Genomic DNA, 14,141 nt, shown 5'->3' on the forward strand with positions numbered 1-14,141 from the left:
AGACACACGGTCCGTAGGGTTCGTTCTACATTCCGAATGATTTTGATCCAAAAACTTTGAAGATCCGAATGATCCGAAGGCTTTGAAGGTTCCATTACTTGCTGCAAAATCTCCATCATAAGACTTTTCAGCCACACTCAGAGGTTCTATGCGTTACCTCAATGGCTCTTTCCATTACACTCCGTCATACGATCTTTCTTCCGCGGTCCTAGGGACCCCTTACAGTCGCCTCCCGTGCTCCCACCTTCTGTCCGGGCTCGATGGTGAGGTTGATGTCCCTCAGTACGGTGACGGTGACGGGGGTGAGGGGCGCCGTCTCGGCCACCTCGGCGGCCACCTCGGTCGCCGCCGTCACGGCCGCTGACATGGCTGCCGCCGCCGGAGCCGTGTTCGTCTCGGCCGGCAGCCGGGCCGCCGACTCGGAACTGTAGCCGATCGTGGCCCCGCAGAACTCGATCTTGCCGTGCCGCGGCCAGTAGTCGGCCACTGTGGCACGGAGGGAGGGAGGGAGGGATGGTCAGTGACCGGGTGGTATCTTCTCTGACGGGTAGAGTTCATAGAAGACACAGATTGGTAGTCAAAATCGGTTAGACAAACCGCCGGGCTGCAAACTGGTTGATCGCAGTTCGAATACGCTGTTTTGCACTGACAACAAAGTCATCGAAGAGCCAATACACTGTTGACAATTAGTGTAGCACATGCAAGGGGGTGCTCAACCGTGGCGTTCCCTGGCTCCTGTGACCTGTACCCCTCAATACTATTAATGGTCGATTTTTCGTCACGTTCCTGTTCCCGTTCCTCTCCTTTACTCCTCTCTTCCCTGACTCCCTTCCCTATCCCTCTCTTATTTCCCTTCCTTTCCTGCCTCTCTCCTCTGTTCCTCTCCTACTCACCGATCCTGTTCTGCCTGTAGTCCTCTGCCCGAAGGCTTCCATACTTCTCCACCCGCTCCACGGCGCACATATACATCTCGACGTCACTCAGCGACCTCACCACCCAGACCAGGTACATGGGTATGAGCAGTGTGTAGTTGATGGCCAGGCCGACCACGCCCGGCGAGAGCTGGTCGCTGTGCACAGCCACACCCACCGCCGTGATGCTGGACGCGAATACGATCACGGCGCCCAGGTAGTCCTGTGGATGGGGGGGAGGGGGAGAGAAAGTGGTTAGACATAGGCAGAGATGGAGTGGCTCTATGATACAGAGGGAAAGAGGGAAGGCAGTGGTGGTACGACTGATGATCACTGGTCGAGAACTCGGTGTTCAATTCACTGCTTCAACATAGGCCGTAATTAACTGATAGGCCATTCCGCCCCCAATTACACCGACCATTTGAATGGGAAAATAGCCTTAGCTTGACGTACTCTTATCATCTTCATCACGTACTCTTCGCATCTTCTGTCCCATTCCCACTCAAACCCATCACATTCTATTCGCTAGCAACCCCTTCCCCTCCCATCACTTCACTCACCAGTGCGATTCCCAGCCAGCGCTGGCCACACTCGTAGAGCAGTGAGGTGACCAGGTGCGTGTCCACCGCCTGCAGCAGCGCCGAGAAGAAGCGGCCCTGGTAGCGGTAGGCGCGGATCACGGCCAGGCCCGACTGGGTCTCGGCGAAATGAGACTGGATGGGTGAGCGCGCGATGCTGTCCAGCCGCTGTAGCTCGCTACGGGCAGAAGAAGGAGTAGAAGTCAGTGGAGACTGGCGGGCAGCTGGGGCACGGGAGTGCATTGCCGATGTCAAAGTTAGAGGCGTTTTATATAGTAGCTATAGACAGTTCGTCGCACTCCACCAGAGCGCGTTACAATGTTCTCATATATTCACTCCAATCCCAAGTCATCCCACCACCCACCTCCGTCCCGTTAGAGCGACTCACATGGCGAACGTCCGGTAGAACCTCTGCAGAAAGTAGTAGATGAAGCCGATGACTGTGGCGATGATGATGAACCACCAGTTGACGATGGTGTTGGCCACCACGGCCGTGAAGCACTGCAGCACAAAGTACAGCAGGATGTGGATCGCCGTCGCCAGTTTCTGAAACACAGCAGAGGGCAGAGGTCAGCCAGTACCAGCGCTTCACACATTAGTAACAAACTGTCCGAGTTACAACATCCTGTAAAAAATGCAAATGCAAAACACGTGCTTGTAGCCTTGTAGCCTGCCTTTCTCATCCCTTCTCCCTCCACGCACTTTGTCGATGAAGCTGACGTCGGTGGAGAACCGGTTGATGATCCTTCCGGCCGGCGTGTGCTCGAAGAACTCCTTCCGGCTGCGTGTGACAGCGTTCAGCAGTCGGTTGTGGAGGTGCCGGCGCGCGCGCGCCCCGGCGTACTGACCGCTCACGTTGGCCGCCAGAGCCAGCAGCACGGCCACGCCGCCCGACACAGCGTACACGGTCAGGTAGTACTGGGTCTGCCGCTGCACGTACTGGTCGTACGCCTGGCTGACGTTCTGGGGCAGCACGGCACTGCGCGCCTCGGCGGCCTCCTGCCGCTGGCGCCACTGGCGGGCGTGAGTGATGTTCCACTCGGAGGCCGACTCGCTCCAGAAACTCAGCCAGTAGTCCATGAAGAAGTGCATCCCTGGGCGGAGAGACAGGGTTAGGTGGAAGCCAGTGAGAGACGGGCAGAAAAGAAAGCTGTGCAGTCGAGACTGACCGGGATTTTTCCGCGTATAATGCCAAGTAAAAGAGAGAAAATGGCAGCAGTGCCGGTTCAGCATTGTCTTTAAATTCCATTACAGTTCGTGTATGACGACCACAACTGACCATACAATAATCTATTATAAACAACACTGACCCTGAGTAAGCAGGAACATGAGTAGATAGAGGGCTCCGAAGCCCCAGCCGCACGCCCGGATGTACTTGAGGTAGAGCTTCTTCGATATTTTGCCCTTCTCCCGCTCCTCCTCAGAGTATCGTCTCGAGTCCACCTCGGCCTCTGCAGAACCAGACGCAATGAAATACGTCAGCAGCTAATTCACCCAGCCACAGATAACAGTAGTACTACTAGTAGTACTACTGTTATCTGTGACCCAGCATATCCCAAAACAATTAACTTGGTTAACACACGGAGCTGAACATTCATTTAAAATCCATCGAGTAAAAAAGATGAGGCACGATGCTTTAAAACACAAGCGCTACACTAAAAAGTGAAGAAAAAATGTACAAATACTTAACCATAAGAACCAAACAACAGAAGCCTAGAAGGAGCTCTTCCCTTCGACCAGCCTGTCCTACAATCGCGAAAGGACTAGCGTCCGTCCCCGCCCCGTGCAGCGCACAGTCCTGTGCCTCCTCAGTCCTCTGCGTCCGACCACGGCCGTCCTCTCACCCTCCTCGCCATCGCAGGTCTGTTCGCTGTGGGTGGACGCTATGGAGACATTGCGCGACACCTGAGGCCGGGCCGCCGGCGGCTCCGGATCCAGGGAGACGAGCGCCGTCAGCTGGTCGGACGGCGGGTGGCCGGACAGGTCCTCAGACGATGGCGTCGGACGCGAGCTGGAGCGCAGAGACGGCCTGTGGACCGGAGGGGGACGGGTGTTAGGTGGGGAGGGAGCCCCGATACATACTGGTGCGCCGTAACGTCTCAGTCCAGTAATACCGTGATATCCTGATAATGAAAGGCGACAATATAACAAATCCGCCTTCTTTTTCCCAATTATAAACGGCATAATGCTCCAAGCATGGCAGAAAATGAAGGAGACGTTTTTATACCATACATCATACGAGACGAATGCCCTAAAGTCCTTTGCGGAAAAGAGATGCTGCGACAAGAGAAATCAGCCTGACTGGGAAGAGGTATCACAATGTATGCACTTTGACAACAGTGACTCTAGCAGCCCCAGTAGCCCGGTTCCTCTCAGCAGACCGCCGGCCGTCCGCGTCCCTCACCTGCCCATGAGTCGGTGGAAGCCATCCGCCCAGCGTCTGCCGGCCTCCGAGACGGAGCCGCTGCGTGCCGGGCCGCGCGGCGACGGCATGGTGGGCGGCAGCGAGGCCATCCTCTGCAGGGTCTGGCGTCGCGCCGCGGCCGCCGGGTCGCCGCCCTCCGCCCCGTCCGTCAGCGACTGAGGGGTGCCCGGGGTGGCCGGTCGCAGCGAGCTGGAGCGGCCGTACTGGCGCGCCAGCAGGTCCCAGCCGCGGCCGCGGCGAGCCGAGGTGGTCCAGCGGCGCCGCGGCGCCGAGCCGTACTCGTCGCCGTCGTCCAGACTCATGGGCAGCAGGTGCGACACCTGGTGGCGCAGCGAGGTGTTTCGCCGCAGAGCCGAGCGGCGGACCGAGAACGAGTCGCGCGGCAGCGCCGGCCCCTCCTGTAGGGGAGAGGGGGGGGGGATATAGTCAGAACGACTGCTGAAAAGAGAGTGTATGTAATCGAAACAGTATTGGTTTAAAACATGCAAGTCAAAAAGGCCGTAAAATTGTAACACTACCAAAAGAAGACGCCATTATTTGGATGGCGAGCCGTCTCAAATTACCTCGGTTTTCACTTCATTCAAAACAACCACTTTCATCACTGCTTACCGCACACCGTCGGCAGTCTGCAGCTCCCCCCCCCCCCCCCTCAGTGAGTCTCCCGTCCTCTGGCCACTCACCGCCGGCAGTCTGCGGAACTTTTGTATGACCTGGATGAGTCGCCAGCGCTCCCGTGCCGTGCGCGTCTCGGCGGCGGCCTCCTTGGTCTCCTGCTGCTGGTCGAGTCGGATCAGCTCCTGCCAGCGGTTCACCAGCTCCGGCTCGGCCGCCTCGATCTGCTGCAGGGTCCCCTGCTGGCGCACCCGGCCCGCCTCCAGAGCGATTATCTGCGGAACAGAAGGGATGGGTGTGCCTGGCGCTGAAGTACAACTAGCACTTCAATGACAGCGGCTTAGCCCGGCAGTTAGCGGGAAGATAACGAAATGACCATCAGCTTGCACCAGCCGATATAAAAAGTAAGCCTTTAGAGTCGAGAGCGGAAACCGTTATCCAGAATTAAAACCACTATTCATCACCCAGACTATTATGGTAGCCTTATACAACAGGCTTCGTAGGTCACATACAGTCAGCTCCCAGACTGACCACGACACCACGCACCTTGTCGGCATACTTGAGGTACTGCAGTTTGTGTGTCACCAGGATGACGGTGCGCCCCTCCTTCAGCAGCATCTTCCTGATGCCGTTCTCGAACACGTGCTGGCCCACGTGGACGTCCAGCGCCGACAGGGGGTCATCCTGGGAGCAAAGAGGGGGGGGGGAGGTGAGGAACACTGGACGTAGAAACTGCCTGACAAATGAGCTTGACTGCCTGACTGCCTGACAAGTAGAAGCATCAGTTATCGAAATAAGTATATTTACAATGGTAACTATTGTTAGCGAGTGATTTGTAGCATCAGGGATATGTGACCTGAGAACAACGCAGTACCATGGTATAAATCAGGATTACGTCGCAGCTATCAACGTTTTAACAGGTGGCTGAGCCTGCTATCAGCGACTCTGCCTTAGGAAGGTTAGCAGGTACCACATTCTAGTATGAACTAATCCTTGTGATACAGAGCTGGGCTAACTATAGAGAAACAGACGAACATTTGTCATAGAATACGACGATGCAAACCCACAGGAGTCGCACCTCTGCCCACTTTAGTTCATAACGATGACCCAACAGGGAGTCGTACCGGATGTATCCACTGCGACACGGGTCCGAGTCATCCCACGGGAGCTCCCACACGAGACCGGCTAACGGCGTCAGTGCATCCCACGACACAGGTCTGAACTATTTCACGGTATAACCCACACAGAACGGACTCAGATTTCAGTACATCACACGTCGACATGGCCCCATTTATCCCACGACAATGCCCACACGACAAGCGTCAGCTCTGACCTCTGAGCCCACAATGGCAGAGTACGTACCCAGTTCATCCCGCCGTACTCCACTAAAATACACATGACACGGCATTATGTTCTGATCAGGAGACCACGAGCGATATTAGCATCCCTCGCCCCCCTGCAGCAGCTTACCAGTATAACACAGTTGGCGTTGGAGTAGAGCGCGCGCGCCACGGCCACGCGCTGCCGCTGACCGCCAGACAGCACGCTGCCCTGCTCGCCGATGGCAGTGCTGTCCTCGTCCGCGCCGAGCAGCTCGATGTCCTTCCGTAGGTCACACGCAGTCAGCACGCGCTGGTACCGACCCTTCTTCAATGGGCGGCCGAACAGCACGTTTGCCCTCAGAGAGTCGTTGAAAAGCCATGGAGATTGAGAGGCATAGGCGAATGTCGTGTTTCTGAAGAGAGGAGTAAAGCGGATAAAAAAATGTCAGGAACGGCAAACTACCATTTGTATATTGTAAGTTGTAGCATATTTTGTGACATACAAATTTTGGCGTTGAAATAACGATAAATCACTCACCCGTTTTCCGTTATTCAACGCTAACACATCACATCAATGCTTGAAAAATAGCTGTCCTTAAAGACACCTTTTGTGATGTGTCAAGTACATCGTCAACATGATTTGCCCGACCACCCTTTTACCTCCCCACCACTCCGTCGTCGCCCGTCTCACCTGGCCCATGTGACGCTGCCGGCCGTCCGACACAGCTCTCCCAGCAGCGCCGTCACCAGGGACGACTTCCCGCAGCCGATCGGCCCGACAATCATCGTCAGCTTCCCCCGCGGCACCGTCAGGCCCACGTCCCGCAGCGCCGTGGCCCCGCCGCAGCGCCAGCAGAAGCTGGCTGCCGTCACTGTCACGGCCGGGGTCTGCGGCGCGCCGGCGGACGGCGGCGCCTCCTCCCCGGGTTCTGTGAACCGCACGCCCTGCAGATTCAGCGCCGGTTTGGGGGTGATGGTGGGCAGTGGGAAGCGCCACGGAGCCCCGCGGCCCTCCGGCTGATCGGCTGGTCGCGGAGAGACGCGGGCGACTGAGCCGTTCGAGGCGGTCAGCGCCGCTCCGTTGGTGGGTGGCTGGCTCAGGTGGACGGCGTTCCCGTTGACCGCGGGTGTGGCGTGGTCGGAGTTGTTACCGGCTGGCTGTGTTCCTGGCTCGGTGGCTGTCCGCTCCTCCGTGTCCTGAGTTCCGTCTGTCGGGGGTGGTGAGGCCGGCGCCGTCCTGCGCCGCTCACTGCCACCCTGACTGTCCGCACCAGAACCACTGGCACCACCGTCACCACCAGCTCCATCACCACCTTCCATGCCAGCGCCGCCGTCACCAGTTCCACCTCCTCCCTCATCACCATCTGTTCCACCACTTCCCTGTCCATCTCCATCCCTTCCTTCTCCGTCACCGCCTCCCTCTCCTCCAGTGGGGGACGGAGAGGAGGACGAAGTCGACTCCTCACTCGTCTCCGTCGCCGTGAATTCCTCGTCACCCTCCGGAATCTCCTCCAGTTTAAACACAGAGTCCTGGCTGCCCCACGCGTAGGCCGGGGATCCGGACAGTCTTGGTCCTAGGGTCGCCGGTGAGGAGAGTTCCAGGGATGTGGGGCGCTCTCGGCGCGGCACAGAGTCGGGGAGTTCAGTCCGTGAGGCGACAGACGAGGTGCTGGTCGATCGGCCGGTCGGGGCCGAGGACACCACCGAGGTTTGTCTCTGCGGGGAGGGGGAAAGGGAGGGTCAGCTGAGGGCACCACGGAGGTTTGCCTCTGTGGGAAGGGGGAGCGGGAGGGGAGGGTCAGCTGAGGCACTATGGAGGTTTGTCTCTGCGGGGAGCGGGAGGGGAGGGTCAGCTGAGGGCACCAAGGAGGTCTGACTCTACTGGGAGAGCGGGGCGGATCCCACGGTGAAAGAACTGATCGAGAGTTGAGTTACAGGGGACGATCCACTATCAGCGATATCAGTAAAGCTGGGCTGTTATACACTTGGACAGTAAAAACTAACAGAAAAGCCGACAGAGATATGTGCGTCACAGGTGATCGCCGATCGGTTGTCCATAATGATGACTTCAAAAACAGGAGGTAGGTACAGTAATTTCCACGTTATCTATGCATCCCACCGTGCGACATGGACACTGCTGATTACGGAGCGAGCGAAGCGAGCGGAGTCTTACGTAGAATAACGGAAATTTCTTACGGAGCGAGCGAAGCGAGCGGAGTCTTACGTAGAATAACGGAAATTTCTGAGTATGAGCGGCCGGCCGGCCGGCCGGCCGTGCGGACGCTTTTGCGAGGCTTATATCTCAGCAACCACTTGACCGATTTACATGCGGTAATTTTTGTAGGGTAGCTTCATTCCTTCTACCAAGTATTGGACTATTCCCGATGCATGTGGGTGACCCCTTATGCACGTGCCACGTGCAAAACGAAGAGGTGTCACTTTTGTAATTGTTGCAATATCTCGGTAACTACTTGGCCGATTGCGCTGAAAGTTGGCATGTAGGTAGGCACCCACTAGGCACTGCATATCCATGTGCCAGAGTTGGGGTGCCGCTGCACGTGCGCACGTGCAGGGGTCGTTTCCAGATCTCGAGAACGGCTCGACCGATTGCACTCAAATTTGGTACACAGTTAGGGACCGGTTACTAGGGTGCCGTGCACAAGTCAGTTGGGACCCATTTTGCACGTGCGCACGTGCAGGGTGCCGCTTCCAGATCTCGAGAACGGCTGGGCCGATTGTGCCCAAATTTGGCACATCGCTAGAGACCAGTCAGTAGGGTGCCGTGCACAAGTCAGTTGGAGGTACCCCCTCGAAATTTCGCACGTGCAAGACCCACCCCCTCGCTCGCTCCGTTAGTCGCCCCAAAAGGCGCTATACTGGTGAGTATGAGCGGCCGGCCGGCCGGCCGGCCGGCCGTGCGGACGCTTTTGCGAGGCTTATATCTCAGCAACCACTTGACCGATTTACACGCGGTAATTTTTGTAGGGTAGCTTCATTCCTTCTACCAACTATTAGACTATTCCCGATGCATGTGGGTGACCCCTTATGCACGTGCCACGTGCAAAACGAAGAGGTGTCAGTTTTGTAATTGTTGCAATATCTCGGTAACTACTTGGCCGATTGCGCTGAAAGTTGGCATGTAGGTAGGCTCCCACTAGGCACTGCATATCCATGTGCCAGAGTTGGGGTGCTGCTGCACGTGCGCACGTGCAGGGGTCGTTTCCAGATCTCGAGAACGGCTGGACCGATGACGCTCAAATTTGGTACACGGTTAGGGACCAGTTAGTAGGGTGCCGTGCACAAGTCAGTTGGGACCCATTTTGCACGTGCGCACGTGCAGGGTGCCGCTTCCAGATCTCGAGAACGACTGGGCCGATTGTGCTCAAATTTGGCACATCGCTAGAGACCGGTTAGTAAGGTGCCGTGCACAAGTCAGTTGGAGGTACCCCCTCGAAATTTCGCACGTTCAAGGCCCACCCTCTCGCTCGCTCCGTTAGTCGCCCCAAAAGGCGTTATACTGGTGATTACGCTATCGAAGATGTTAATGAGACAAAGTGGAAGGCTAATCGTATTTAATAATACGTGTGACGATCTCAGAGCAGTCACACCCTGAATTGACGGCCGCTCATTACTTTGTGCAGAACATTAAAGATGCAATATTACACCGAGCACTGCTGACGCACTATGGGCCCTACGCCACAGCGCTGGTGTCACATTAATGAGCGCATCTCCCAACTCCGTGTATAGTTGGGCTGAGACATCCAATACTGCGTGGTTGTCAATGCCGGACTCTCCCCTCTAAGGCACGCAGACTTCGTGAAGAGACCCCACATAGATACACAGTGACGGTTTACCCATCGGAGTACACAAAGTCGTAGTGTAAACACCGCTTTACGCCAGCCGCGTGTGGGTTTCCCGACACGCAGCCAAGTTTCCCTGCGTGGTTCAGAGTTCCCAGGGGATGTTTGGAACAGTCCGCTGCCGTACTCTGAGACTTTTCAGCCAGTCATCCAACACCGATAAACCAAACATGCAAACCATTACCAGAGTGACAGGGCTGGTTTACCGATACTACTTAAAAGCGGTTTCAATTGTTCAATGATATATTGTTTTAATGTTTGAGGACTTATCGACGCATTCTGACCCCTACTTCTTTCAAATGCCCTTCACTGTCGCGGAATTCACGCCGTGATAGCGACTTGCCACTCACCATCCCCTTTTAGCTCCCCCTATTTGCCCATCCTTATCAAAATATGCCTTACACTCATTCACTCCATGCATGTTTCACATTCCCATCCTTCCACGAGACACATCACTCACCCGAGACGCGTCGCGTTCTTTGAGCCTGATGGAGAGTTTGGAGGCGAGCGCCACGGTCTGCGGCGGCTCCTCGTCAATTCCCTCGACGTCAGCCAGGGCCAGGAAGTCGGTCAGACGGCGAATACTCGCCTGTCGGCAGAGTGAGAGCCGGTGAGAGGGACGGTGTCCAGCAGGGCGGGCTCAGGGTGCGAAAGAACAGTGTCCAGCAGGGCAGGCTCGGGACGGGCAAGGACAGTGCCCAGCAGGACAGAGACGAGAGGGGATGGCCGAGCACTGGAGACCTTCAACAGTGTCAGGGTTCAGGGAAGACAAGATCGGGGCCTGAAGGCGGAGGGGAGGATTCTTTCCAATGGAAAGCGCTTAGTCTTCGGGGTAGACGAGTTTGTCGTGCCAGTCTGATGTTGTCCACGACATTACCAGCCAAGCTAGCAATGTGACGCGTGATTTCTAAGGCGTCAGTCATCATGAAAACACCAACACATGGAATATTGAGGGTGGTTGATATTCCATATGCCATAGCGTAAACACGAAAAAGCTAATTTAAGCTTGATTGCGCAATCCGCGGCTATTACATCCGTGACTGTTACTCTTCTACAGAATATCTCGCACTTATCACCCGTAACCAGTTGCGGTATATTCTGTCGGCCGTCGGCAACACAGGAGCCCAATCTGGCACTACCGTCAACATTCAGTAACCGTAAACCGCCTTAGAGGTAAACAGCGACTGACGGTCCAGTCGCCGGCTGCCGGGGCCGCATCCGGCCCGCTACATGGCACTGACATGACATCAGCAGCCGGGAGACAGACGTTAGACGGCCGTGGAACGATGTACTATGGGTCCCGGGGGAGGGAATCACAGGGGGATCCACTGGAACGAGGGGAGGGTCTGTATCGGACAGACGGAAATTGCGGATTTGTATAAATCCGCGACTATTAGGTCACGACAACACTGCAGCCTATCGCTGAAATTGACTCCAGACAAATCGGCGTAGAGTTTGCGCTGAAAATGCAATTAGCAATGCACACATTAAACACAAGCAAGGTATCAACCGCGCCGGCCGCCGACTCAGACCGTACGGCGTGCAACTGTGTGCTCGGTGCGTTTCCGTGTGTACAAAACGTGCGTGCGCTGGGCCGGAAAACACTAAAAAATGTACGTACACACTAGGCAAATCAGGTGATTGTAGAGCAAATGAGCGAGGAAGCTATATTTTGCGAGTCATCTTGGTCAGCATGACTCAAAATAAGCAACGATTAGTAATTAATACCGCCGTAACCGAGCAACCGCTTCAGACATCTCTACATCTAAGTATACTGCTGGCCCATTTGCTCTACATCCCCGCATAAGAGAGAAAACTATTAACGAAACTCATCAGCGACACAGCACAAACTTCATCGATAAGCTTCGACGACAATCCGTCTCCCCAGCTGCTGCCCCCCCCCCCCCCCACCCCCCCACCCCCCCACACACACATACACACTCATCCCCTCCTCGCCTCACCTTAGCATCAATGAGTGCCTTGACGACAATGGGCAGTACGAACAGCGGCACGGTCAGCTGGTTGAACAGCGCCAGAGCGCTGAACACGCGAGCAGAAACCAGCGGCTCGTGGCCGAGCACGCCGAACAGGCCGAAAGTGGTGACGGTTACCACGGTCAGCGACGACTGGGTCAGGAACGCTGCCGGGCAGAGAATGGAGGCACGGGAGGTCACAGGTCAGGTCAGATCAGAGATCAGCTCACACGTCAGGTCATATTAGGTTACGAGTCGATTGCAGAAGTACAATAGGGAGACGGTCCACGGCAGGCCAGAGAAAACATGCGATTTGGTCTATACAAGAGAGGTATTAAAGGAATACAACACCGTCACCGATAAGAAATTCCGTCCATAATTCATACATGACACCATACAGGGCCGTGTATGTCCTCACCATATACGCCTCCCGTTCCACCAAACTATGACCTCCCACATGACGTACTGTTCAGAGCCCAGAAGAGTGAGTCCTTCATCAGCAGTTTGAGCTCCGCTTTCCTGATCTTCTGGATTTTGTCCTTGTATACAAACTCCATGGCGTTCAGCTTGAGCATCCGAATTCCGCCCACGAACTCGGCGGTCAGGCTCAGACGCTCGTCGCCCTTTTTCTGAAATGAAAAAAAAAACACATTTGGTAACGTTCACGCCATAAGTGGATAAGCCTGAAATGGATGCTTATCGGCACTTAAAAAATAAGAACTATTCAAAAGTCTAGGCTAGCGCTAATACTATTGCACTGCGAAAGACCTTCGTCGCCTTTATCTAAACAGGATGGCTGGCGCCTTTCACTTAATGTATAGGCTGGATAATGGTCTGTTTGTGTCATCGATGGTATATTAAATAGGCGTTGATGTGATTGTTGACTGTTGTACGACAATATAACAGCATTGGCTCAAAGTGCTATTGAAAGGTACCAGAGCCCGTAGTAAGGAAGACTAATCGTTGTGGGCTGCACCGGACAATCACCAATCATTAGTCAGGTTCAATCGTCACAAGAGTTGTTTAATCGGTGAAACAGTCCGCCAGACAAAATATACAGAGCGGTCGCATCTTATGATGATACCATACAATGATCAGGCAGTTTACTGCTGAGCGGGAGCTCTGCAACTGAGCTGCGTACCTACTGTGGCGTCGCGCTAAAACGGAGTAGAAGAGAAAAAGTAAGCTCGGCGAAGCAAAAAGAATCAAACGTTGTGGACTTTATCCTAAGTTATCTCCGAGCGTTGACCGACAGTAATAATCAACTGACTCAAGTACAGTCTGTCGCTAACCGACTCAGCAGCGCCCCAATAGCTGACTGTCGAGTTTATCTGTTGTCACACGCACCAGAAGGCCCTTTTTGTTCTTCTGCAGAAACCAGACGACCACGAACTGCAGCGGCGTCAACACGACGATGGACACGAGGGCGCCGATGATGGCACTGACTCCCAGCTGCTGGTAGATGAGTACCAGCAGAATCACGATCTGGGAACAGGGGACGGAGGGAGACGGTCACAGGTCAGGTGTTGGCAGGTCGGCGGGGGCCAGCAGAGGTCGACAAGTCGTCAGTATTCAGCTAAACGTAGGTATCATAGGCCAGTTGATCCACGGTCATCGGGTAAAAACATTGGGCATGTGGGTTGAATGCCGGCCCGATATTTCTCACTATATGGAGGAGCGGCCAGGAATAAGGGATTTGAGTTACCCCCATACATCGTCACAAATGATGCTTATTTTCAACACTAGCCAGGATGATGATATCATGGCGCTCACACAAAACAAACACTAGGCTGTTTCGTTTCTCGCCCGGACCAAATGTCACCGTCCTTTCATTAATCGTCCCAGCAGGACAGACATTACACCACCCATGATATCACTTTCAGCCGGGCAGTACGATCCTCTCCCCACCCATCTGGCGCCGAGCTCGCTACTATTTTAAGGCATTCATTGTGCAACGTACAGTGAGCCTCTGATAGCACCAAAAGTCAGCTTCCGCTGGCCGACCTATCTAGCCTCAGAGCCTCATCAAACACGAGGATGAAGGCCACATGACAGCGCGTGGGTGACGCTTCATACCATGGATCAGATAGATACGGGTCATCAAATTGGCTGATACCGGATAATATTCACGGATGCGGCGACCGTGGACGAGGAAAAAACAGCGGTACGTTCCTCTTCGCAGGGGTCTTCACTAAATTTGTGCAGCGATGTCCCGGAAATCGCATCCATCCACCACAGTGACGGCTCACCCCAGCGGCCATCGCCCAGTGGTCGGTCAGTTTCACCGGCCCTCTCCCGGTCCGGCCCAGGCCTCCGGAGACCGGAACAGACTGAATCGGGACACCACATCCTGACCGGATAACATGCGCTACCAAACCCCCCACTATCTGTCCTTGTTATTCAGCATGAACATCGAAGGCGAATTGCAAAAACACAGCCAAAGGTTGCATTGCATAAGCC

General features: G+C 55.1%; 1 protein-coding gene across 1 annotated transcript in view; it reads right to left on the reverse strand.

The window, feature by feature from the left end:
* Positions 1–14,141, reverse strand: part of LOC122393043 (ATP-binding cassette sub-family C member 8-like) — a 42,795-nt gene that overhangs the window by 3,147 nt on the left and 25,507 nt on the right. The window contains exons 9-24 of the mRNA XM_043388624.1: positions 13,029–13,166; positions 12,148–12,310; positions 11,670–11,848; positions 10,169–10,297; positions 6,540–7,564; positions 5,997–6,261; positions 5,073–5,210; positions 4,595–4,801; positions 3,894–4,312; positions 3,334–3,518; positions 2,800–2,940; positions 2,192–2,583; positions 1,878–2,035; positions 1,472–1,667; positions 894–1,134; positions 245–486 (exon numbers count right to left, since the gene is read on the reverse strand). Coding sequence (XP_043244559.1) covers positions 245–486; positions 894–1,134; positions 1,472–1,667; positions 1,878–2,035; positions 2,192–2,583; positions 2,800–2,940; positions 3,334–3,518; positions 3,894–4,312; positions 4,595–4,801; positions 5,073–5,210; positions 5,997–6,261; positions 6,540–7,564; positions 10,169–10,297; positions 11,670–11,848; positions 12,148–12,310; positions 13,029–13,166 — 4,218 coding nt within the window. The remainder of the gene's footprint in view (positions 1–244; positions 487–893; positions 1,135–1,471; positions 1,668–1,877; positions 2,036–2,191; positions 2,584–2,799; positions 2,941–3,333; positions 3,519–3,893; positions 4,313–4,594; positions 4,802–5,072; positions 5,211–5,996; positions 6,262–6,539; positions 7,565–10,168; positions 10,298–11,669; positions 11,849–12,147; positions 12,311–13,028; positions 13,167–14,141) is intronic.

Source organism: Amphibalanus amphitrite, unplaced genomic scaffold (assembly GCF_019059575.1).
Source record: "Amphibalanus amphitrite isolate SeventyFive unplaced genomic scaffold, NRLGWU_Aamphi_draft 000513F_arrow, whole genome shotgun sequence".
In the NCBI taxonomy this organism is placed as follows: domain Eukaryota; kingdom Metazoa; phylum Arthropoda; class Thecostraca; order Balanomorpha; family Balanidae; genus Amphibalanus; species Amphibalanus amphitrite.